The sequence below is a fragment of the Maniola hyperantus genome, chromosome 18 (assembly GCF_902806685.2).
Source record: "Maniola hyperantus chromosome 18, iAphHyp1.2, whole genome shotgun sequence".
Taxonomy (NCBI): domain Eukaryota; kingdom Metazoa; phylum Arthropoda; class Insecta; order Lepidoptera; family Nymphalidae; genus Maniola; species Maniola hyperantus.
The window spans coordinates 3,334,121-3,362,110 of NC_048553.1; the positions used below are offsets into that span (position 1 = coordinate 3,334,121).

Genomic DNA, 27,990 nt, shown 5'->3' on the forward strand with positions numbered 1-27,990 from the left:
TTGACCGAAAGTAGCAATAAACGCCATATTATATTTATTATTTATTCAGATACAAGTTAGCACTTGAGTCTTGACTGCAATCTCACCTGGCGGTAAGTGATGATCTAAGATGGATGTAGGCTAACCTGGAAGGGGTATGGCAGTTTTTATTAAACTCATACCCCTTTGGTTTCTACACGGCATCGTACCGGAACGCTAAAGTATATAATAAAATTGCAGGTTATATATTTCAGGCTTTAGTGTATAAAATAATACCTACATATCTTAAGTAAAATACTGTTGCTAACATAGTAATATAGCATATTGGCGTTGATATAATATTATATAAGTCGATTAGTTTAAATTTTAAAGGCAGCAACATACTTTTAAACATTTTTTTTCTTTGTGTGACCAGCCTATATCACAAAAGTCATGATTATTATCAAAGGAGAACACCAGTGTGTTGTTTGTAGGTTTGTCCTTCAATCACGCCACACTATGTGATTTTTGCATGGATATAGTTAAAAGCCTGGTGAGTGGCATAGCCTACTTTTTATTCCGGAAAAACAAACAGTTCTTACGGGATTTTTAAAAATCTAAATGCACGCAAATTACGGCGGGAGGTCTGTCGAGCACGGGTGACGTGTGGGTGTGCGAGGCGTCCCCCCGCCTCATACTCCGATTGCCATCTCAACATGCCGCGTACTATACTTTGATTGAAATTATTGTGGGGGACTACTGACACCTAGCGTTTTGGCCATGTTGGCCTTTTTGTATAACCTAGCGCGGTCAGGTAGTTGTTCCCCGACCACCGCGTACACTGGTCCTATCCTGTCTTGTATTTGTGTTTATAACTTAGAGTCAAAGAAATTATTAAAGCAGTAATGAATTGGTGAACTTTTGTGTTATTTACCCCGATAGACTGACAAAGGAACACGACGCTATTGATTGGTAGGCATCTCTAATTTAGAGCACATAGCCACCAACCATCTTATAAAATTATAGCAATTAGATAATCACAACTTTCAAGCTAGCGCCTTTAGGTTTTATGTAAATTCGTGGCGGTTCTCCAACAGAGCGTTTTCGAAGTATGTTTCCGCCTTTAAATTGATCGCATATCGATTATCACGGACTGCATTACTTCCAGCTATTGCAGGTCCATGCGGATAGATGTGCGGTCACCTTTACCGAAGACCCTTTATAACTATCTGCATATCCCGAACTCGGGTAACTGACTATTGTGTACAATATCGTGATTTCAGACTATTTCTAAAGTACACCAACTAGAACTTTAAGCATGAATAGCTCAAGGGCCAATTTGCCAGAAATATTCGGACCAAAGTAGCCGTAGTACTGTTTGTACGAACGCTTTCGCACTGCCTCAAGGTGAGTCTACGCTATACGAACCGAGCACGAGCCGAACACAATTCGTCTAGTGTGGACCGACTTACAAGCCTCGAACGAGCGCGTTGCGAGCATTTCGTTCGTGGTCGGCTGCGTTCCGCCTGTTGTCGGTTTTTTGACGAACACAAAGGGATTTGCTTCGCGCTCGCAGTGATCGTTGTAGGTTCGTTGTACGTCCACACTTGACGCCGCGAACGACGAAGCCGAGAACGGCTCCGCTTGTGCTTTGCTTGTGCTCGGTTCGTCTAGCGTAGACCCACCTTTAGATTCAAATCGGACATGTCGCATATAATATGAATAGCTTCGATTTAGATCAAGAAAGAAAGAAAATACATTTATTTGTTGTTGGTGTCACAGATAAAAACAAAGGTACAAATGTAACATTTTCATCTGTGACACCACCCCAAATGGGTGTTATCAGAGACAGAACTAGTGCGTAAGCAATATCCGAACTCGGTCCGAGTTTTTTAAATCTGTAATTTCACGGATTCGGATCGGATGCAGTGCGTAGCCGCTCTTACACAGAACACGCATATAATGTGTGCGAGAGAGACGGAATGATTAGCGCCGCTTCGATTCGATTTTCCTTTATTGCCGTTGTAGGTTAAAAATAGTCCAACACCGAGTGCACATCAGCCGTCCTTTACATACATTTAGTTTAGTAGACAACTAGAGCATAACATACATTTCACTAGCGACGTCCCGCGTCGCCGCGCGTTAATGCGCGTTGATGATCGATTCTCGTCCTTGACCAACGCCTATGTATTTCACTGGAAAATAGAAAAAATATACATGATATATGAACATTGCGAAGCTACATCTTTCTTGTTTGCAATCTTTCATCTTCTTTGCAAATCGTTACTTGTAAATATGTATCCGCACCCGTAAAAACTCCGCATCAATTGATGCGTATGTCTGAATTGAAGATCGTCGATCATCTTAATGCGAATATCCGATACACCTCTGGTACAAACTTATATGTATTAGAAATATCAAGAAGGGTTCAACTAAGCCGTAAAAAATTAACTACATATTAGACAGATCATCATCATCATCACCATCAACCAATAGACGTCCACTGCTGAACATAGGTCTCTTGTAGGGACTTCCACACGCCACGGTCTTGCGCCGCCTGGATCCAGCGGCTCCCTGCGACTCGTCTGATGTCGTCCGTCCACCTAGTGGGGGGTCTTCCCGGGGGTCCCGGGGGCCTTATCGGTTGTACGAACTATGTGCCCTGCCCATTGCCACTTCAGCTTCGCAACCCGCTGAGCTATGTCGCTTACTCTAGTTCTCCTACGGATCTCCTCATTTCTGATTTGATCATTAGACAGATAGTCAAACTCATTATTAGTAATATACTAGTGTGAAATTTACCTGGCGCTACTGGCAAGAACTCTTTGAGTTTGACGCAGTTGCATGCGGTAACGAGCAAGTAAGCCATGTCACGCACGTGCTCTGTGCTAGCAGAGTACGTGCTCCCGCTCAAATATATATATTTACCTGGCACTTGCAAGAAGTCCTCAATGAGCTTGACGTAGTCGCGTGCGGCGGCGGGTAAGTTGGCCATGTCGCGCACGTCCTCCGTGCTGCAGGCCCAGCCTGGCAGCGTCACGTACTCCACCTGACATGTACATATACTTCATTTAGTAGTTGATCTCAGTTAACTCCTAAGCACAGAAAACAGTTAAGGAAGGTGTCCAATAGAAACGGGTCAGGCCGCAACGGTACGGCGAGCATTTTCAATGTATGTATTATCCGTCCCGCCGCGCTTCAAGTCGACGCAATCTATACTAATATTATAAATGCGAAAGTGTGTCTGTCTGTCTGCTAGCTTTTCACGGCTCAACCATTCAACCGATTTTGACGAAATTTGGTACAGAGATAGTTTGTATCCCGGGGAAGGACATAGGCTACTTTTTATCCCGGAAAATTAAAGAGCCCCCACGGGATTTTCAAAAACCTAAATCCACGCGGACGAAGTCGCGGGTATCATCTAGTTTCATATAAAATGTACAGCAGGCGTATTGTTGCGTTGCAATGCGGCCCGACTCGGTCCGCCTGGTAGATGCTAAGCTTTAAATATAGCCTACTAGTTGATGGCCGCGACCCCGAGGGAACTCTTTATTTTTCCGGGAAGTAGCCTATGTCCTTCCCCGGGATGTAAGCTAACTCTGTACCAAATTTCATCAAATCGGTTGAACTGTTTGGCCGTGAAAAGCCAGACAAACAGACACACTTTTGCATTTATAATATTAGTATGGATAGTACGCGACAGGTCGAGATGGCAATCGAGGTGGGGACGCCCCGCACAGCTCTCGCGCTAACCCGGTACGGGCGAGCGCGGGTGACGTGCGAGTATGCGGAGCGTCCCCCCCCCCCCCCCCCCGCTTCATGGCCCGATTGCCATCGACATGTCGCGTACTATAGATTATTTTTTGTTTGGTTGCTTTCATGTTTTGTTGGGATGTATGTCTATAATAAAAGTTATTATCCCGGGCTCTAACTTTTCGGAGTTATGTGTGTTTTAATTAATTAAATATCACTTGCTTTGACGGTGAAGGAAAACATCGTGAGAAAACCTGCATGCCTGAGAGATTTCCATAATGTTCTCAAAGGTGTGTGAAGTCTACCAATCCGCACATGGCCAGCGTGGTAGACTATGGCCAAAACCCTTCTCACGTGATCGTGATGTGTGATGTTTATAATATAAGGCCTGAGAAATGATTCATTTTCTCACCTCAACATTGCTAAGTTCAGGCATGGAGGATGGGAAGTAGTTGATTTTCTTCCCGTTGGATTTGTACGCAACACCCACTTTGATTTCTTTCAACGTGTCCAAAATGTCTAGCTTTGTTAGACATAACCTGTAACATAGATAATGAGGATAAGTTATTTATTTACATAGTTAGAACTGAACTATGAAGTCAGGAGCTTTTTAAATTTCCTACACTAGATGATGCCCGCGACTTCATCCGCGTGGATCTAGTTTCTTAGGATGATTCTTCTAGGATCTTTGAAGAGCTTTTTGACCTCATTCCACCCTCTTTTTTCTACAACCGCACCGCGCGCCACCGTAAGGAATTTCACCCTCACCACCTGGGTGTCTGGTGCACTTTCCCACATTCCCACTAGATTACAAGATGGGGCTATTCAAGGGGCGGACCAACAAATTCCTAAAAGGCCGGCTGGTGCTGCAAATGTTCATGGGCGGCGGTAATCACTTAACATCAGGTGACCCGCCTGCTCGTTTGCTCGCTATCTCTACTAAAAAAAAAAAAGGTTTTTTTTCAAATCCTGTGGGAACTCTTTGATTTTCCGGGATAAAAAGCTGCCTATATCAATTTCCGGGATCAAGCTACCTCTATATCAAATTTTGTATAAGTCAGTTAAATGGATGGGCCTTTAAGAATCCCGTGGGAACTCTTCAATTTTTCGGGATAAAAAGTAGCCTATGTCCTTCCCCGGTATATAAGCTAACTCTGTACCAAATTTCATCAAAATTGGTTGTACTGATGGGCCGTGAAAAGCTAGTAGACAGAGAGAGAGACAGACAGGCAGACAGACACACTTTCGCATTTATAATATAAGTATGGATTAGGAATTATTAGACGACTTCGTATGCGTGGATCTAGACTTTTAAAAATCCCGTGAGGGATAAAAAGTGGGGGACGAAGTCGCGAGCATAAGCTAGTCTTGTACATATATAAAAGGAAAAGGTAACTGACTGATCTATCAACGCACAGCTCAAATTACTGGACGAATCGGGCTGAAATTTGGCATGCAGATAGCTCTTATGACATAGGCATCCTCTAAGAAAGGATTTTTGAAAATTCAACCCCTAAAGGTGAAACAAGGGGTCGAAATTTGTTTAGTCCACGCGGATATAAGCTAGTTTGTAATATATTTTTTACCCCATTTTACCACTTATTTACAAGTTACAGTACGCAATACTCACGAGGTATAGCCGTTCACCATGGCAGTGTAGCGCACCACCACTAGATCAAGCCAACCACAGCGCCTCACGCGTTTGGTGGTCACCCCCACCTCGTGGCCGCGCTCTTGCAGCAACGTACCAGTTTCCTGCAAATGGCATCGATTAAAGTGGGATTTGTGTGGTGCTGCGTGGTGGTGGAGCATATTGCTTGCCGAGTGGCTGCTTGTCCTGCATGGTTAGCAGTGGGAGGGCGCGCGGTGCATTTCGCATGCTGCATTTTGCATCATTCGGATTCGACCTGTTTCAGCGGAATACAGCAAATTCAGTTTTTGGTTCATTGCATATCATGGACTTCCGCAAAGTATCGCCTGCTTCTATACAACATCGATTTTATTGATCGATCAATCATAATAGACGGCGAAGAGAAATCGTCATGCAATTCTAGCATCGATCGAATCGATTTGATGTCGGAGAATTCGATCGAAGTAAACTGGTTTCATAGTACTATTGATTGAGGGCTTCTTCAGTGATACTTAACCAGTTAAATAGGGGATGAAAGTTTGTAAGAAAGTCCGTAATTTTTCAAGTTAATTGCATGAAAATTGGTATTTGGGTTTTCGGTCACACATGAAGAAATACGTGTTTCAGGATTTTTCGAAATTCAACCCTCACCTCGATTTTCCAAATTCCACCCGAGCGAAGCTGGGGCGGTCAGCTAGAGCTACATAGAAACTGCTGCAGCATGCCACACAATGCTTTACTTGGGACTTGGGACCAGAGAGACGAGACGGGGTGCAACGTCCTCCTAAGGGCGCCTCCTGTGAGGCTCGGACCACGGCTTAGGATGACGTTGGGATGGGTGGAGTAGTTGGACTACTGTTTAGTCCGTACATCCCCGAGGTCGTGGCGTGAGTCCACGTCCGGGTGACGTTAGAAATCGGGGGCCTCGTCTTCGCCGGCGATGATGATGTAAAAAGGTTGACTTGTGTAGCCCTACGAGATCGCATCGTGTGGCCTCAGTGTTATAAGTCCCGCAAATTGCTATTGCGCTGGAACCATGTCTCATTAACATCGAAATGACGTCATTTTGACGTATATTTAAGTAAAAATATACCATCAGCTCGAAACTTCAGTCTAGTGCTGACGTCAATAAAATGGCGGCCACGCGCATTAGCAATTTGCGGGACTTATAGCGGTGATGTACTTACGTCATGTAACTCAGTAGGGAAGGGTCCGTCGCCGACTCTCGTGGTGTATGCCTTAACGACTCCGAGGACTTCTCCAATCAGTTTAGGGGGTAGACCGAGCCCCGTGCACACTCCGCCGATACTGCAGTTTGATGACGTCACGTACGGATAGGTACCTATAAACAAAATAGAGCTTTTATAAATATGAGAAACTAGCTGATCCCACCGCTACTGCAGTTTGATGACGTCACGTACGGATAGGAAAACAAAGTTTTATTCTCCTCACTGGTGTCACGACATACTAGAAATCAAAATACTGTCCACTAGCTCAGCTGCTCGATTGCGGTAGGATGACAGCCATAATGTTACGATTGCAATCACCTCTGATTGGTTGATGCTCGCTCACTATTGGCTACAATACATTGTTTCAACAAGAATCGCACAAATTCAGGCAATCAGAACAATTGAGGTTGTAATAATATTTGATGCAGGTTTTACGAAATCGACTCGCTGGCCGACCTTTTTTTTGTTCTTCTTCTGGCCGACCTGGCCGGAGTGAACATTTGGTTTTAATATTTCCACAGATATGTCCAGATATGCAAATAGCGTGGCCTCCTCAGTCCCTCTCGCTCAAGCAGAGGCATTTACTTGTGAAATGTTATTCCGTCTATTTTACGTTCGCTTCGGCTATTGTAGCCTAGTATAGGTATACTGCAACCCACCATTGCACAATAACTTCAAAAACAACAAAACAACAAAACGAATCAATTATTTATTTACAACTAGCTGATGCCCGCGACTTCGTACGCGTGGATTTAGGTTTTTTAAAAATCCCGTGGGAACTCTTTGATTTTCCGGGATAAAAAGTAGCCTATGTCCTTCCCCGGGATGTAAGCTACCTCTGTACCAAATTTCATCAAAATCAGTTAAACTGTTGGACCGTGAAAAGCTAGCAGACAGACAGACAGACAGACACACTTTCGCATTTATAATATTAGTATGAATACTCGAGTCAACATAACCTCACTTCACGTTATTTGCCAAAATCTCACGTACAAATACATTTTGGCAAACAAAAAAAAGTGGCCACGGTGATAAGAACAAAACATTATCATTTTGTCACGTTCTAATAAGAGCTTAAATGCATTTAGCTATCTCGCTCTCTAACAGTAAGTGTCACAATAGGGCTACTTCTAATAGTCCTTGTTCTGAGATTATTTCTTACCAAAATCAATATCCAACATGGCGGCGTTAGCTCCCTCAACCAGCACTTTCTTCCCATTCTCGATCTCCGAGTGCAGATAGGCCACGGTGTCGCGTACCAAGGGCCGTATCTTCTCCGCATACTCGCGATACCGGACCAGTTCGCTATCGATCTCTAACTCCAGGGCTGGGAACATGCGTTTGTAGTTTTCTGCTAGGGTTCTGAATCTGTGAAGAAATGATAACGAGCCATTTCATACGAGATGTTTAAGCTATATATGAATGGGTTTGAGGTTGAAATATAACGAGCACACTTTGAGTTTAGTCAGATTTAAAACAATGTTAAAACGAGTCAGCGTTATATTATAGCTGGCATAAATCTGTCTCGTTTTAACTGAAACTTATTAAATAAATAAGTAGTAATCGAAGTAAGTAGGAATCGTAATCGAGAAAATGAAACAGTGATATGTGACCTGTGAGCTCAGTCTCATACTTCACCTCTTCTGGTCATAACGCCTGCCTGGGTCACCTCTAGCTAGCCATACATCGACAAATTACCCACTGCGCAGGTACAAGGCCTTTTAATAAGACGCGAATTATGAAGACCGATATATCAGCCACTGCACAAATTTAAGGTGATACTAAGAGCTAGCGCGCTTCACGATGCGGTGAGTTGCGGTGCGTTTTAAAATCCGTAAATTTAAATTTTTCGCAAAATCTGTGAACAACAGAACTACATAAAAGCGCGCACACTGCGGAATTAATTCCGCACTGGATTTTCAAACATATTCAAATTTACGGATTTTAAACGCACTCGTGCGCGCTAGCTCTCAATCTAGCTCTTAATCTATCCAAAGCCGGTGCGGAATTAATTCCGCAAAATATGCTTTTAAACCCAGACGCAAACAGAGGGGTATTTAGAATAGAATAGAATATATTTTTATTCAAGTAAACTTTTACAAGTGCTTTTAAATCGTCAACTAGTTTAATTTGCCACTGGTTCGGAATGCTGTTCCTACCGAGAAAAACCAGCAAGAAACACGGCAGTTTATGATATTGTAAGTTTAGCATGTGTATGTCTGTCTGTAGCATCACAACGCTCAAACGGATGAGCCGATTTGAATGAGGTTTCTTTTATTCGAAAGCCTGTTTAATCATTATAGTTCTTAGTTATGTTTGATGAATATCTTTCAACTAAACGATCTTTTACGTCTTACTCATCATGAGCAACCTATCGCCTCCTCTCAGAACGAGAAGGGTTTAGGCCATAGTCTGCCACGCTAGCCCAGGACGGATTGAGAGATTTAACACCTTTGAGAACTTTGTCGAAAACTCTCAGGCACATTTTACTTACTTTTCCTCAAATATATTGAAGTCGCCCAGTAGATCGCCGATTCTGATGCCATTTCTAGTAGCTTTCGACGAATAGGTCGGTCCAATGCCCTTCTTTGTGGTCCCCAAGGAGTTCTTTCCCTTCTCCGCCTCTTGAAGACCATCAACCTGGAAAATTAAATATTACTGTTAGGATTTGTGAAGTCATAAAATTTTCAAACAAGTTGGCCCTTGACTGTGATTTCACCTGGTGATAAGTGATGATGCAGTTACTAGATGCTAAGAAGGAAGCGAGCTAACCTGGAAGGAGTGTGGCAGTTTGTAATCAACCCTTTGGTTTCTACACAATATCGAACCGGAACGCCAAATCGTTTGGCGGCACGGCTTGGCCGGTAGGGTGTCAACTAGCCACGGCCGAAGCCTCCCACTAGACATGTATGGATATGGATTAGTAAAGATATCGATATATCGACAATAATACCTGCATTGTAGTGTTTAAACTATCGTAAGCGTTTAGGCGTGTAATATATGTATAATTATAGCTTATGCTCGCGATGCTATGCTCTTCGTCCGCGTGGACTACACAAATTTTAAACCCCTATTTCACCCCCTCAGGTGTTGAATTATCAAAAATCCTTTCTTAGCGGATGCCTGCGTATTAATGAGCCATCTGCATGCCAAATTTCAGCCCAATCCGTCCAGTAGTTTGAGCTGTGCGTTGATAGATCAGTCAGTCAGTTAGTCAGTCAGTCACCTTTTCCGTTTATATATTTAGATAATACCTGCTGATGAATGTCGAAGACAAGATGAGCTCGGTCGGAGATGATCAGCCGTTGTTGCCACCCCTCCATTCCCTTGAGCTCGTTTTTTTTCAGCTCCTCGAATAGTCCAGGCAGGTGGATGACCACTCCATTTCCTGATAAATGAAAAAACATACTAATATGTAGCTGATAAGATTGTACCAGTAGCGTCCACCGATCAGAGAAAATGTAGTTTTCAATTATTTTTTAAATGAATAAAGGATGTGAAAACCTACATAATCAATTTCTCGGTGATTTCACTTTATTGGGAAAAGATTTTAGTTGCACAAAAAAGCGTTTTAAACATGTTTTTTATTTAAAAAAATTAATAAAATGTTTTTAGGGTTCCGTACCTCAAAAGGAAAAACGGCACCGTTATAGGATCACTTTGTAGTCTGTCTTGTCTGTCAAGAAACCTACAGGGTACTTCCCGTTGACCTAGAATCATGAAATTTGGCAGGTAGGTAGATCTTATAGCTGACATTTGGGGAAAAATCTGAAAACCGTGAATTTAGGCTTAGATCACACAAAAAAAATTAAATTGTGGTCATGAACTAATATTTAGTATTTTCAACTTTCGAAGTGAGTTACTATATCAAGTGGGGTATCATATGAAAGGTCTTCACCTGGGCATTCTAAAACAGATTTTTATTTATTTTTATGCATCATAGTTTTTGAGTTATCGTGCAAAATGTCGAAAAAATACGACTGTAGTACGGAACCCTCATTGCGCGAACCTGAGTCGCACTTGGCCGGTTTTTATTAAAATAACGATTTTAAATTTGTTTTATAAAAAAATGTGTTTTTTATAGGTTTTTTTTAATAAGTGGGTGAACCTGTGTGAAATGATTGTATTTATTAAAAAAAAGGGTGGTAAAACCTTTACTGGTATGCAGTTTCCAATCTAGGACTTTTCAGCTCTTATCATTGCCAAGGGGCAAATTGATGGGAACATTAAAATTCTTCGCGTTTTTCCAAAGCAACTTCAATCGCAACACGCAAATTCTTTGCGTGTCTTCAAAGACTAACTTTTAAATCATTTCAGACTTTACAATGCCACAATAAAAGTTTCTAAGCTTCAGCTGTGTTTCGCAAATATTATAATGGAAAAATACCACCATAAACAATCGCGTGACATTGAAAACTTAAAAGAGACGATCACAAAAATTGGCATGAATATCTGCGATATGACGGTAATTTTAATATCGCTATGAAAACGAAATGTCGTCAATCAGAATTATTCAGCTCATGTACTTATTACGTAACAAGTGATTGATGACTGTCGCAATCACAGAATCCAAAATAGGCATTAAAATTCACATAGCGATAGGCCGCGGATACACCTGTAAGTTTTACTCACGTAAGTAGGTACAGTACAGTACGCGGCAGGAAATAATATCTCCTTCTCAAGATCGATACCTGGAGAAGGAGATAGCGGATTTGTAGAGCGTTGTCTCAGTCGTTGAGACGGACAAAACGTCATATAGGTATGAGTGACAGGAGAAAACGCTCTACAAAGCCGAAATGTCATTCTAAAGGCCGATGTACATTAACTTCTGTCGCGTACTGGAGCTTACATGATTAACTTACACCACTAATGTAAACACAATTATAAGTACATTTAGTAAATTAATTTATTAATTTAATAAATAGTTATATGTAACGAACAACCCAACCAACAAGCCATTGCGTTCACGCGGCAAGCGCAGTAAAACAATGGAAACGCTGTCGAGGCATTCTCGGTAGCGCGACCACCAAAGCCGCCGCCGAACAATGGCAAAAAGGTGGAAAATAACCGACAGTCCCCAACTCGACTCTGTTAGCATAAGTCTATTTTCTAGTTTGATTATTAAAGTATAGTTTTAAATCTTTCGCCTTTTTAAAAACAAAAACTCGAAGCTCCCAAACTTCACTGGCGCAGCCGGTAGGATTTCGTAGAAAGCTAGCGCTACCGGGTCCCAAAATCGTCCTTGTGCGCGGCCCCGAAATCCGTCGAACCAAACAAATAAGTTGAAGTTTGAAGGCGTTTTCCTGAAAGAAGATCTACCTTTGGCGAGAGCATGAAGACACACAGCTTAAGGTGAGTAGAACTTTTCACTATCCTGTGTGTCCCATCCCTTACTGGTAGCAATCTCTTTTATAGGTAAAAATAATAAAAGGAAAGATTATACATTATATTAGAAGAATTACGATTTTTTTTTGTTGTTTGAAAGATTATACGCTAGGTATATTAAGAAGAATTACGTTTTTATTTTGAAGGAAAATTAATATCGAAATAAAATAAAAAGTAGAAGTAATATTATTATATAAGCGTTAAGTATAGTATAAGTGTACGTGTTGTAATACTGATTGTTATTTTGTTTTGTGAACTTTATCGAGATGGAAAAAATTACGATTGTTCCGCGTGAGATAGCCGAGTTGATTCCAAAATTCGATGGGGAGCCTACCCTACTAAATTTATTTTTAAGAAAATCCGAATATGTAGTTCTCAACTATAGAAATTCCAACACTGCCGCTCAGGATTTATACTTATTTCACGTAGTCACGAGTAGGTTAACTGGTAAAGCAGCGTCCCTGGTTAGCGAAAGGGAAGATATAACCTCCTGGCAGGAGCTTAGTGAAATTTTGATCCAGCACTTCGGCGATCCTCGTTCGGAAGAATGCGTTGCCATAGAACTAGAGTCATTAAAAATTAAAACTGGTGAATCGTACATAGATTTCTGCAAGAGAATTCAAAACATGCGCAGTATACTGATATCTAAAGTAAACAGAATAAACGATGCATCCCTTAAGGATTCTAAGACCATAATTTATAACAACTTATCTCTGAATGTATTCTTATATAACTTACCGGAAGATTTGATTCGAATTGTGCGCCTTAAAAATCCGCAAACTTTAGAGACCGCTTTGGCTTATGTAACTGAAGAAGTTAACTTTCAGTTCCAATATGATGCGAAAAATAAGAATAAACAGAACTTCAAATCTCATCAAAATCAGTCTATCCCAATGCCTAACAATAATAATAATAAATTTATTATGCCGCAAACGGCTTATAAAACGGCACTGAACCCGTTTCAGAATCGATTTAATATGACAAACCCATTTAATCGAGGCCTAAATCCTCAAAATCAAATGAGGCCTAACAATAATTTCAAATTTGGAATCCCTGCGCAATACAATCATTTTAAAGGTATCCCTAATCAACAGCAAAATTTCAAATTTGGTGTACCTAATCAAGGTTACCCGAATCAACAGCATAATTTTAAATTTGGTATACCTAATCAAGGTTACTCGAATCAACAGCATAATTTTAGATTTGGTATACCTCATCAAGGTCAAATGAGGAACCCACAGCAAAATAATATTCCAACAATGACCCCGACTGACGTTTCTATGCGTACAGCTGTTCCCCCACAGATACGACATAACATGACCAAAATTCCTAAAAATACGTTCTATAATAATGACCTCGAAATATGCGAAAATAGTTATGACGATAACTACGACTTTGACTATGACGAACCGAGTCAGATTTTACAAGACCCCTATTATTTAGAAAACTTCGACCCCGAGTCTGAAACTTCTTGTGAAATCCAAGAACTGAATCAGGACGAAAATTTTTGCACAACAGCCTCGAAAGACCCAGATCCGAAATAATACGCCTTAACTGCGATAGTATATTAAAACTACCACATATAGAACTTCCCGAAATTCAGGCTAAGTTTATGATCGACACCGGAAGCACTCGATCTTTTATAAGTCCTGCAAAGGCAAATCAGTACTTTTCTAGGTTTAAATATACAGAACCTTTTGAAGTAATAAGTACTCATGCACGCAGTAAACATAGCGAAGTGATACAGATACCCCTTATGAAAACCTTCAAGAGTTTTTCAACCCATAAATTTTATGTGTACGACGTAGACAAACGTTACGACGGCCTAATAGGATCAGACTTATTAAAACAACTTGATGCTACGGTTGACATGAAAAACCAGATTTTGCACACACGTGATACTGACATACCGATCGTATATAGCCCCCCGTTTGAGTTGACCTTACAACCACGAACTGAAACTCGTGTTAAAATACCAACCACTCTAGATAACGGCGAAGCTATAGTAGATTTTGTAGATTTTGGAGAAGGCACACGTATGCCTAGTGCTTTAGTCAGATGTGTAAACTCATTCGCGACAACAGTAATTCAAAATTCATCCAATAAAATTGTTACCTTAACTTTTCACCGACCACTACGCGTAACGAAATTTGAAAATAATACGTGTAAAGTTAACACAATCCGCGAAAATTATGAAATTGATGCCCTACTAAAAGAAAATTTATCCAAACTTCGTCTAGATCACATGAACTCAGAAGAACGTGATTTAATTTACAACCTTTGTAACGAATACCGCGATATCTTTTACTGTGAAGACATACCACTATCTTTTACAGGTGAAGTAAAACATCGCATACGTACTAAGAACGAAGACCCTATCTATATAAGACCTTATCGACATCCTCCTTCTCAAAATATCGAAATACAACACCAGGTAGATAAATTACTACGAGACAATGTAATTCGCGAATCCCATTCTCCTTGGAGTGCCCCAGTTCACTTAGTATCCAAGAAGATGGATGCTACAGGCCAACCCAAGTACAGAATGGTCATAGATTATAGGCGGTTGAACGAAATCACCACGGACGACAAATACCCGCTGCCAAATATTACAGACCTCTTCGATAAGCTAGGTAAATCCGTTTACTTTAGTACAATCGATCTTGCCAGTGGTTTTCATCAGATCGAGGTAAATGAAGAAGATAGGCACAAAACAGCGTTTACCACCCAATCTGGCCATTATGAGTTTACCCGTATGCCTTTTGGACTGAAAACGGCACCAGCTACCTTCCAAAGGGCAATGGACAATATATTACGTGGTTTACAGGGAATACATTGTCTAGTTTACCTGGACGATATAATAATTTATTCAACCAGTCTTCAAGAGCACATTGTAAAACTAAGAAAGGTATTTGATCGGTTAAGAGAGACTAACTTAAAAGCTACATTGGATAAATGCGAATTCCTAAAAAAGGAAGTCCTTTATCTAGGTCATACAATCACGAAAGATGGCCTTAAGCCAAATGATGACAAAATAAAAGCAGTCTTGAATATACCAATTCCCAAAACACCTACGGAAATTAAAAGTTTCCTAGGACTTATTGGATATTATCGTAAATTTATTAAAGACTTTTCAAAGGTAACTTATCCTTTAACATCTTGTCTCAAGAAAGGTAGAAAAATAGTGCTCACTGAAGAATATATTGCAGCTTTTAATAAATGTAAAGAACTCTTAGTTAATGCTCCATTATTACAATTTCCCGATTTCACGAAACCATTCGTACTAACGACAGACGCCTCCAATTATGCACTTGGTGCTGTCCTTTCACAAGGAACCATTGGTAGCGATTTACCGATTGCCTATGCTAGTCGTACCCTCAATGATGCAGAAACTAGGTACAGTACAATTGAAAAAGAACTACTAGCCATTGTATGGGCTGTAAAAGTTTTCCGACCTTACCTCTATGGTCGAAAATTCTGTATCTATACAGATCATAGACCCTTAGCGTGGTTGAACTCCATAAAAGAGCCTAATAGCAAGCTTACACGTTGGAAATTGAGACTATCAGAATTCGACTACGATATAGTGTATAAAAACGGGTCACAAAATAGTAACGCAGATGCACTCTCACGTATCAAATTGAACGTTTTAGAAGATGATAGTTCCCTTCAGGTAAACATCGATACGATATCCCTAAGCAGTACCGACGAACGAGACGAAAACGACAGTATAATATGCATTTCAGACTCTGATGATTCAAATATGACATACCCTATTCGTCCTCCATCCGAGAGTACGATAAGTTGTAGTTCGCGAACTGAGACTGCTCTTTCTGCCCTAGACATGGACGGTGAAGTCATTCCCATACTTGACGAAGCTATTGACACAAAACCATATCAATTCCTAATATTTACTTGGAATAGAGGTCATACTATAGTTCAAGATTTCTCTCGAGATAAGCAAAAGGTTTTTGAAGCACACATGCCCGAAGGAAATACAGAATTAATTAAAGACTTCCTAAAACAGTATATAAACCCAAAAATTAGACACTTTATCTATTTCGAAAACGATACTCTTCGTAAAGATTTCAAAAAATGTGTGATGGAATTGTTTAAAAAGGATACCGTTAAAATATACGAATGCACTAAAAGAGTAGCCTATGTTTTAGATGAAAACGAACAGAGATATATCGTTACTAAGTATCACCAAGGTCCGTCTTGTCATAGGGGAATCAAAGAAACCCTTATGAAAATAAAACGCACTTATTATTGGAATAATATGGATCAAACCGTCTCATCCGTAATAAATGCCTGCGAGGTATGTAAAAAAATGAAATACGATCGTAAGCCTCTAAAACCCCAACTCCAGCTTACTCAAACTCAAACCAAGCCCTTCGAAGAAGCTTTCATGGATATATTCTCCATAGAAGGAAAATACTTCTTGACCATTATCGATGCCTTTAGTAAAATAGGGCAAGCCTTTGAAATTAGCAACAGGTCCACCCCCGAAGTGGTACGTGCTCTAATTAAGTATTTTTCGTTTTATGGCATACCTTCCAAATTGAATTGCGACCCTGCCACTGAGTTTAATAATATATTACTCAAAGAAACTTTAAGCTTCTATAAAATCGAGCTCCACATAGGTACACCACATAATCCTAACTCAATGGGATTAATAGAACGATTCCACTCAACTATTTTAGAAATATATCGTTTGGCCAAATACGAAAACAAATTAACAGATGCTTCTTCAATTATGACGTACGCGATAATGTCATACAATCAAACAATACATTCAACTACAGGTCTTACACCGTTTGAAGTAGTTTTTGGTCACACAGATTCATCTAATCCTTTTAACGTAGATTTCAATCAGCAGTATACGCAAAAATTAGTCAGAGACCATGTTAAACGAACAGCTTTTCTTTACAGACATTTAACAGATAAAATGATAAAACAAAAAGAAAAGATTAGGGACAAACGCGGTGGTGAAACTTCATTCGACGTGAATGATGGTGATGAAATATTCGTAAAAGGTGTCAATACCCGACGTAGCAAGGATAAACCTCGTTATCAGAAGGCAAAAGTAACTGGGGATATCTCCAGGAACACTGTCCCTGTAACAATACATAATCGTGACACTAAAATACCCATTAAAGATGTTAAACGTCCTCCACAGGTCCGTTCTCCTCGTGCTCATTCAAGCCGTCATGACCCAGGCTAGTATACAGAAAATGGAGAATAACCCAGGTATTCTACCTATAAAGGAAGGCCAAGCATATATTGCTTATGACAGTTGGTCCTATGTTAAGATTTTAGACCTAAGTTCACTACAAGAAGATTTAAGTTATAATATAAGAATGTATCAGCACTTAAATATAAATTTATTTAGATATTTCGATAATAAGACGTACTATAGTGACATAACTAACGTTAAGACGCAAACAGACCATTTTCTTAATATCACTCTTGAAAAATGTAGTCAGCTCTTCCCAATAAATAGGGTTAGACGCGGCATATTAAATCCCTTAGGTTCAGTCATTAAAATTATTACCGGAAATCTAGACAATAACGATGCTTTAAGGTATGACGAGCTAATTACGACCTTACAAACGCGACAGGAAAGGCTATCGAGAAAAATGACTATAATTTCTGAAATGGCAGAATCTTTTGTAAACATTACTGGATTTTCGAAAAATAATTTAATTCGGTTAGACAAAGAGGTTTCTGACATTATAACATGGATAAGTAACACAAAACAGGTAATAAGCAGTACTAGGTTAATCAGTACTTTTCACTTATTTTTACATAACTTTCAAACGATCTATATCAAAATAGACGAAATCGAAACGGCTATAGCTTTTAGTAAGTTAAGAACTTTACATCAGTCAGTAATTGATACAGATGAACTATATAATTTGTTAATTGATATTGAGAAAACTGACCACCTTGTATACCCTGTTAATTTAGAGAATCTAATGCAAATAGAACAATCCATCGAACTAAAAGCTTACTCGAAGAAAAATCAGATAATCTTTATTTTGGATATTCTTCTTGTTAAAAATGATTTGTATAATTACTTTCAAATGCTACCACTTCCTGTTACAAATCCATTTAACCAAACATCCCTTATAATACCTAAATATCCTTACCTATTAGTGAAAGGTTCGAAAACCATACCTCTCGCCAAGCCCTGCAAAGAAATGGATAAATCCGTATTTCTATGCCACGAAATAGAGACGGAATCATTATCGAAAGACAACTGCCTAGAAGCACTTATGCTGTTATCTCAAAACACCAGCGCTTGTAAACCAGTTCTAGTAGAGACATCTGGAACGAAGATCGAATCCATCCTGTATAACCAATGGATTATATATAGCAAACTTGAAACACTCCTCCTGAAAATATGTAATACTGAAGAAACTCGTGAACGCATAAAAGGAACCTATATACTTACCATAGACGACACTTGCAGCTTTAAAATAAAGGGGTTAACACTGAGAAGACACCAAACACTTGGTGGAACTATAAACTACTCAAGGATACCAACCATTCACTTCCCTGAAATACTTACGTCGAGCCCGCTACCTGAAAGGAAGCTTATAAACCTAGATGGCGTTAACCTTCAGCATCTCCAGCAGTTAACATACAGTTTGAAAGAAAGTGACAGTGGAAAAGTGTTTGATCAAAGTGAAAGTGCTATAAACGTGAAAAGTGTTAGCGTCGGAACACTGGTTTTATATGTAATATTAGTATTAAGCGTTTGTATCCTGTTAGTGTATAAGTTCATCCCTTTAAAGCTTTTCCGTCAAACTCAGCAGACCGAAATTCATCCCTCTGCTGACTTTGAACTTAGGGAGGGAAGAGTTATATGTAACGAACAACCCAACCAACAAGCCATTGCGTTCACGCGGCAAGCGCAGTAAAACAATGGAAACGCTGTCGAGGCATTCTCGGTAGCGCGACCACCAAAGCCGCCGCCGAACAATGGCAAAAAGGTGGAAAATAACCGACAGTCCCCAACTCGACTCTGTTAGCATAAGTCTATTTTCTAGTTTGATTATTAAAGTATAGTTTTAAATCTTTCGCCTTTTTAAAAACAAAAACTCGAAGCTCCCAAACTTCACTAAATAAAATGGCTTTAAAGTTTTATTTACGTTGATTTATATACAATAGAGATACTGGTAGGCGTAATTATTACTGTATATTATAAAGTACATAAGTAGCTAAAAAGACTGTCCTGATTTTTAGAACAGCAAATACGATTTCTGTGGACAAAGCCAATTGGCAGTGTGCACGTTTCAGCGCCAAGGTAGGACACAGGGACATATTCATTAAAGACTTTCGTCTTTAGGCTTTCGTGGTATCGACGAATTAAAGACTTCCAAATGCCCAGCTGGGCTGTATCTAACAGCTTCCTTGTCGACAAAAGTAATAAAAGCTATTTTAATGCTGTAATTACGATTATCGCTTTGATCGCAACAATATTATGTAATACCGGTCGGAGGAACCATAGAGCAGAAACAAAGAGGAGATGTTGTATTAAGATTTCCCTATGAAATATCGAGTGACATTTTGCGGGGTGAGGGGTTGTGGAACGCCGCCCACTTCTCAATTTTCCATCTGCGGGTTAGTAGCAAAACTACTCGCTTAGCGACCTAACATCGATATATTGATGTCACTACATAGTTCAGCTATCTCACACTAGATGTCAATAATCTAGAACTATTTTAATAATTACGTATAAAATTATTTACAAAATATGAAATGTGATACCATTCATAGCATCAGAACGTCTGTCTGAATAACTTTGACACGATAAAACACAACACTTCATCCTTTTGTTCTTAAAAACGAGAAAACACACCGATAATACGAGTCTCAATATATGTGAACCTGACGAACGCAGACAGCATACTAACTAAGGCCCCGCCCACAGTGATGACGTCAGGACCTAGTTGAAAATCACAGTGCACAGTTGCTTAGGCCAACTCCTTTTTGTTTCTGCTCTATGGGAGGAACCTTGGTCGTTAATGTAGAAAGCATGATTAGTTTAGACTTTCATTAGGCTATAGCTCGTGCCTTTCGTGCTTTGGTACTGAGCCGTCGGCAGATTTTGTTGGAACATTTCCGGCTTGCTTGCAATAAAAAAAATATTACAGTTAGCAATTCCTTTTTAGGGTTCCGTACCCGGAGGGTGCCAACGGGGACTTATTACTAAGCCTCCGCTGTCCGTCCGTCTGTCTCGTAAACCGTAATAAGTACAGAGTTTAAATTTTCACAGAATGTGTATTTCTATTGCCGCTATAACATCAAATAATAAAAATTACGCAATGACGGCCATGAAAATTAATAACCCTACAGAATGCTATGTGTCCGAGTCCGACTCGCACTTGACCGATTTTTATTTCTTTCACGATTTTTGATGTGGTTCCACGAAAGCCCGGTACGATATTCAAGATCATTCTCGTATCTATCAATAACATGAAGTAGTTTACCTTAGGCAACGCTTTTGCTATTCTGACCCCTAAACCCTTTTAATTCTGAGAGGAGACCCGTAGATAGATTTCATAAAACCTGCATCAATCATCATTACAATATCAATTTTGTTCTGATTTTCTCAATTTTGTTTTGTTCTGAATATCTGCGATTCTTGTTGCAACAATGCATTGTAGCCAATAGTGAGCGAGCGTCAACCAATCAGAGGTGATTGCGATCGTGACATTGTAGCTGTCATTCTACCGCAATTGAGCAGCCTTTCTCAGTGGGCCGCCTATGGACTGAGATGATAATGATAAGGGACAACTATGACAGAACCTACCTATGACAGAAGTGCATTTCGAGTTGATAATGCCACTGGGCAGCAGATGGAAGTCGAATTCTTTGCCGTCGACGACAACCGTGTGTCCAGCGTTGTTGCCGCCCTGCAACAATAAAAATACAATATCAATAATAATATGCGATAAGTAAAAGATAGTTAAGTGCGTTAATTAAGGACTACCAATACCGTCAAGCGGCGTAGGTTTGTTTTGCTTGATCAAGTTGCTTGACGATCGCAACAAGCAGCTTGATCAAGCAAACGGCACTTTTTCAATGTTTACAAGTTCCCTAACTGTTGGTGTGAACTGTGGCCTCTACTATACTCTAGATATTGGTTACATTTGGATCACGTACTCGTATATGCTACGCGCGGAATCGGTGGTGCTGTACGCCGGCGTATGCAAGGTCGTGCTGTGTCGGCGAATTCCTCACGAAGTGCGTAAATATACGTTACGCCTCTGACAGGGCCTGGGTTCTCACGATAATACTTTGAATACGTAACTGAGTCCAAAATACGAGACTGCATTATTAAGATAAGATAATATAATATAAGATAAATTTATTTGGCACAAAAATAAATATAACAAACATAACAAGACAATTATCGACTTAAATCAGTTATGATTACAAAAACATAACTTCTTCAGTTTTCAAGCACTGAGGAATTTTGAACGAGAAGACATCTCGAAGCTTCCTGAACGCTGCCCAACCGAGTTGGATTCTCTGTGTGGAGTTGGATTGTGTGTCCTAGGTATATATACTCGTCTACAATTTCGAAATTGCCTATACTTAGTTTAAAAAAAATACAGACCACGTCTAAGTAGGCAGATATGTACATAATATAACCTCAATAAATAGGTATTTAATACAACATTTTCACATTGTGTCGCAATGCGATTCGCTGGTATAGTATAGTGCGACACTGGCGCAGAGAAATCGTGCAAACAAATCACAGATGTCTAATATCAAGTCAAGGCTGGTTCCGTTCATTTGATATCGTGTTACTTTTTGTTGGCTGCTAAGATTTCTTTCCTCGTAATACTTGGGTATTATAATTAAAGATGGCGAAACGGCCTTATCAAAATTGGAACGATAATAATAATGAGAGCGTTTTTTGTTAAATATAACAGCATAATATAATGCTATTTTTTTAACGTGTTATCAAATATATATGCTAATTTTTTTAACATGGTTAAATGACAACCAGATAAAATAAAAAGAGTACTTCCCGTTGATCTAGAATCATGAAATTAGGCAGGTAGGTAGGGTGAATTTGTGGTTACATAAAAAAAATGTGTTCATGAACAAATAGTTTATATACCTCACTTGGTATATTATCTATACAAAATCGGTAAATAATATACCAAGTGGGGTGAAAGAGCTTTACCATACATTCTAAATCTGATTATTATTTATTTTTATGCATAATAGTTTTTGATTTCATTGTAGTACGGAACCTTTGGTGCGCAAGTCTGACTGGCACTTGGCCGGTTTTTTTTAATTTATAGGTTCGCGCTTGGCTGCAATCAGACTTGCTGGCAAGTCATGATGCAGCCTCAGATAGAGCGCGCTTACCTAGATGCCTGTTAACTCTTGACTTGAAAATACGCATATTAAAATTGGAGGGGAAAACTGATGCCGGAACTGTTGGTCCATATCCAGGCAGTTCGAATTAGAAACAGAGAAGAGATATTAGAGATAATTAGAGAAGGCAAATAATTTGTTTCTTACGTGTCCGTGGAACTTCGAGTACGTACGGTTTTAAATCTTTTCGGTTCTTGGCGATTGAGCCATCGCTCTTAAGACAAGCGTGACCTTTTTGTTGGGGTATAGAAGAGCGACAGGTTTTATCACTCGATTACTTTTCAACGAGAGTGTTTAATCCAATGGCAAGTGGTTCATTTATTTCTAATATTACAACACTAAGCTATCGTTATCAGAGTAGGTGCTTAATAGATCACTTGATAATATTTTCTGTCGCGCTGATAAGTACTTTGGTCAGCTAGTCATCGGCTCAAAACAACGCACTGTTCAGTCCAGCTCAGCCTATTAGCTCAGCGTTGGCATTCGGCTGACTTCGCCGTTACACTCGTTTATAGGGTTCCGTAGTAAACAAGGAACCCTTATAGTTTCACCGTGTCCGTCCGTCTGTCCGTCCGTCCGTCCTCGGTTAATCTCAGAGACTATTAGTGCTAGAAATCTGTAATTTGGCATGAGTACCTATAAATATTAATCACGCCGTGGCAAAATAAAATTGTGATAAATATATTTTTTTAGGGCAGCTCCCCTACATGTAAAGTGGGGATGATTTTTTTTTCTCGTCTACCCCATAGTGTGAGGTATCGTTGAATAGGTCTTTAAAAAATACTGTGGGTGTGGGAACATCATTTTTAGATTTCTAGATCCGTTTGTAAAATGTGTTTTAAAGTGCTAATTTTTATTAGAGTCAAGAGTGTCGTCGCCCCCCCTTATCAGCCATAATTGTAGTATATAGGAACATGAAAAAATTCACAGCAGTATATATAATCAATTTTAAAGGAAAACTATCATGGCTAAGTTGTGACTACGGAACCCTACACTGCGCGAGGCCCGTTTGGCCGGTTTTTTTTAATTATACAGCAGGGGAAAATCCTCATGGACACCCTTGGGTAGAGCCGGACTCTTACCGGCTAAAAACCCCTGCTGTCTGTCAGTTAGGTTACTTACTGCAGGAGCGAGTTATCAAGAGTCTAACAATGACTCATGGTGGCCTACACAACGACAAAGCACAATGTTTTATCAACTAAATATTACCTATGTAAATATTGTATTGGCACAATACTTGATAGTAAATGTTAGCCGGCAGGAAATATTGTACATCGACCTTTAGAGATTTCAGCTTCGGACAGTCATAGTCATCATCATCATTATCAACATCATCATCATCAACCGATAGACGTACACTGCTGGACATAGGTCTCTTGTAGGGACTTCCACTCGCCACAGTCATGCGCCGCCTGAATCCAGCGGCTCCCTGCGAATCGTCTGATGTCGTCCGTCCACCTAGTGGGGGGTCTTCCAACACTGCGTCTTCCGATACGAGGTCGCCATTCCACAGTACAGTACACGGAACTTCAGACCGTACGCGGCAGAAAATATTGTACACTGACCTTTACAAAGAGATAGCGGTTTCGTAGAGCGTTGTCTGTGTCGTTGAGACCGACAAAACGTCACATAAGTATGAGTGACAAAGACAATTAGGCTCTACAAAACCGCTATCTTTTTCTGAAGGTTCTTTCTTTCTTTCTTCACTCTGGGCTGCTTTCCGCACTTAAACGTTTCCGTCTGTTGTGCGAGCCACGCCCCTCCCCGCCGAAGTCTTCACTCCAGCCATCCAAGCTCGCTCTAGAAGCCGAGTAGACCGCCCAGGCCCAGGTGGCGCGCGGTGCGTTTGTAGTAAAAGAGGGTGGAATGAGGTCAAAAAGCTCTTCAGAGCACGTCCCATTATACAGCTAATCATAGAAACGTGGCTGGCTTCTAAGGTGCAACGCTTTGGAAATTAATGCAATTTGATCACTGTGTAATATTTGGCAACTTAATGGATATTGCTAAGCCAATTATGTACAGGAGCCAGCAGGAAATATTGTACATCGACTATTAGAAAGAGGTTTCCGCTCTCAACGACAGAGACAACTACGAAATCTCTTTACTGTGCTGTTTTATTTGATAATATGTACTATGTTCAAAGAGAAATAATTCAATAAGAGCATTACATAGGTAAACAGATACACAAAAATTTAATTTTATACATACTTAATATATTGGTTAAGAAGTTATATGGGACTAGGATACAACATATATTGACAGATTCCCAATACAAGAACAGCTGTCATAATGTCAAAACTTGGTCAAAACTCATTAGATAAAGTGTATGTGGTGGTTGTGAAACAGGCCTTTATATAAACATATTTATTTGCCAGAGCTCCATCTATCTCATTCCATCAAGTCTGTGTATAATATACTAGTTACAACTGTGTATATACTAGTGAGGTCACAGTTCAGGTTTTGTGACTAATCAATGGCAGACTTTAACATAACTTAACACTAGTGCGAGGCAGTTTTATCAGGACACATTATATAACGTTATTATTTATCTAAAGGGTGTTACCGGACCGCTAGCAAAAACTTAGCGTTATTGTTATAGTATAACATAAACCAATACCAATAACCATTTGCCTCATTTGGAAGTTTTAGTGATTTAGTATTTTTCAAACCCGCAATGTAAAGCGTGCAAAACTGGGGTCAATAGCCCACTTTCGATGCGGCATTCACTACGAGTGGCCTACTTACGCAACGTTCGTTGACCTCTAGCGTCAGTCAGATGTTTTGTTTGCAATATATCGTGAACTTTTACAAATTGTAGAATTTTTTTCGCGTTTTTATGGTATCATATAATAATCATCAGTACTGTCACCCGTCTTTGGTTTTGCAAGCGTTATGGTTATAAAGGAAAAAGGTGAGTGAGTGAGTGAGTGAGTGAGTGAGTGAGTGAGTGAGTGAGTGAGTGAGTGAGTGAGTGACTGACTGACTGACTGACCTGACTATCAACGTACAGCTCAAACTACTGGATAGATCAGGCTGAAATTTGGCATGCAGATAGCTATTATGATATAGACATCCGCTAAGAAAAGATTTTTGAAAACATAACCCGCAAAGGGGTGAAATAGGGATTTGAAATTTGTGTAGTCCACGCAGACAAATTCGCGAGTATAAGCTAGTTAATCTATATAACTTTGTATATGTATTGATTAAGATGATGCTTCTGGCACGACGAAAAAGTTGAAGATCGCTTTCGTAATTTGTAGGGAGAACATGAGTTTACCAAAGCTGGAGTCTTGGTCCTCACAGCGTGCATTGCGTGTCGAGCACGCACGGCTTGTAGTCTGCTTGGCGCCGCGTCACGAGAAAGGGATTCATTAAAAAGGATCCTGGACAGGTTCATAACTAGTCAGGTATACTCTGACTAACATGTGAGATCATATTTCAGGTATATAAACATAGATCCATGATGCAGACCATTTAATTAAAACAAGTATATTTAGGAACAAAAGCAGCTGGATTGTAGCATTATTAGGAATATTATGGTAAAATAATATGAATACACTAAAGCAGAGGAAAATTTATCCCAAAAGCTGATCCACGCGTCTGGTGACCCAAGAGCTGGTGCTTATTTCGCTCAACGGTTGAGCCTTGCCGTTCAGCGAGGTAATAGCGCCAGTGTTTTGGGCACAATGCCCATAAATGACCATTTGGACGGCGTATATTTTTTGTAAATATAAATTTTTTAGTGATAAGTTTTTCTGTATGCTTTATAGACTAGAGATAGACTTTATAACATTACCTTTAATAAACTTTTAGTGTACATATCTAAGCAGAGGAGTATGACGATGATTGTCTCAGACCTTGGCAATAATCCACAATTACATTGTCACTATAATATACAACTGTTTGATAATAACATTGAATTCTATGATCAAATTGTACTCTTTTATATAGTTGTCTAGAGGAGGCCTATGTCCAAAGAGGACAACCTGATCTATAAATTAGTGCTAATTTTTTAGAATAATTGATGTAAGATAGAATAATTAAATAATTGGAATAGGAAATTAGTAATACCGTATAGTAATATTTTTATTTTTTTAAATAGTTGTCTATTATATTTTATTTATTTTTAGGGTTCCGTACATCAAAAGGAAAAACGGAACCCTTATAGGATCACTTTGTTGTCTGTCTGTCTGTCTGTCAAGAAACCTACAGGGTACTTCCTGTTGACCTTGAATCATGAAATTTGGCAGGAAGGTGGGACTTATAGCTGGCATTAGGAAAAAAATCTGAAAACCCCGAATTTGTAGTTACATCACACAACAAAAAATCTGGTCATAAACTAATAATTAGTATTTTCAATTTTCGAAGTAAGATAACTATATCAAGTGGGGTATTATATGAAAGGGATTTACCTGTGCATTGTAAAACTGATTTTTATTTATTTTTATGCATCATAGTTTTTGAGTTATTATGCAAAATGTCGAAAAAATACAACTGAATTACGGAACCCTCGTTGCATGAGCCTCACTCGCACTTGGCCGGTTTTTTCCTCGGGAGGCAGGGCCTCATACTAGTTTGTTAATAAAGATTATTAAGTGTAAAGATTATTATCATTGTGAATGCCCTGATATGGCTAATGTGCTCGACCCTTGTTTCTTCTCCACAGGAAGTATTATGAAAGGATAGCAATATAATATTTAGATTGGTCATTTTAGTCTAGTTCAGAGATTGTGATCAACACAATCAGCCACATTATCAAAATATAATACAGAGTGCTACAGACTATGGATAGTTCCATACTCTGTGCACACTTGATCAAAATGTCTCATTGCATTTACTGCAAATGACTGTTGGACCTTACCCGCCTATAAAGGATTCGAACGTAACAATCACAGTCACATGATTTAAAAAATGCACTATGCGCGGGAAATGCGCGTAATCATTACGTAATCGAAGAATAGATACAGTAATATTGTTTCATTACATGCGATCATCGACTACTTAAGTTAGTTAAACACAGCTAAACAATACATCACGTTTAATACAAAAACAGACCAGTGTATTTTGAAACAACTTGGCCCTATGCCAATATTACAGTTTATAAGAATAGTGAACTTGAAATTCAAAGGACGCCTATAATAGTAGTAATCAAGGCGCCTTAATTGTTCAAAAGCATTATTTGAAAACATTAGCGAATCCTTTAACCTCAAATAAACACTATGGACATTCGTATGTTCATCTCATGAAGATGTTTCCAAGTACACTGTAAAGTTTAAGTAAGTAATAATGTGGAAATTAACAAATATTAATATTTAAGTATATTTTTTTAAATCTAACCTGACAGCGGCACACGATGTCGGAGTTTACAGCGAGGAGGTCCACCACTTTTCCTTTGCCTTCATCACCCCACTGAGCACCCAGGACAACAGTCGCTTTATTATTTTCCATTTTGAATTTATTATTTAAATGCGGGCACGGGCAGCCGCCGTTTACTTCAGAGGGCTTCGAAATTGTACTCGAAGCCATTATTCTGCGAAGCGCAAACTTCGAAAATTTATGCGAGAGAACGAGACTTGCGCGCGCAGAATCCAAACGGCAAAAAGGTTTTTTTCAGTGTGTTTTTCATCCGTT

The 27,990-nt window shown here is 39.5% G+C and overlaps 1 protein-coding gene across 1 annotated transcript; it reads right to left on the reverse strand.

Moving 5' to 3' along the window:
• Positions 1 to 79: 79 nt before the first annotated feature.
• Positions 80 to 27,983, reverse strand: Adss (adenylosuccinate synthetase). The gene is made up of 10 exons (XM_034978344.2): positions 27,697 to 27,983; positions 20,777 to 20,879; positions 9,825 to 9,958; positions 9,065 to 9,210; positions 7,733 to 7,938; positions 6,529 to 6,683; positions 5,342 to 5,466; positions 4,124 to 4,250; positions 2,887 to 3,007; positions 80 to 2,153 (listed from the first exon to the last, which is right to left on the reverse strand). Exons 1-10 carry the CDS (start codon positions 27,883 to 27,885, stop codon positions 2,101 to 2,103), a joined length of 1,359 nt encoding a protein of 452 aa, XP_034834235.1. The 5' UTR covers positions 27,886 to 27,983; the 3' UTR covers positions 80 to 2,100.
• Between the last annotated feature and the right edge of the window lie 7 nt (positions 27,984 to 27,990).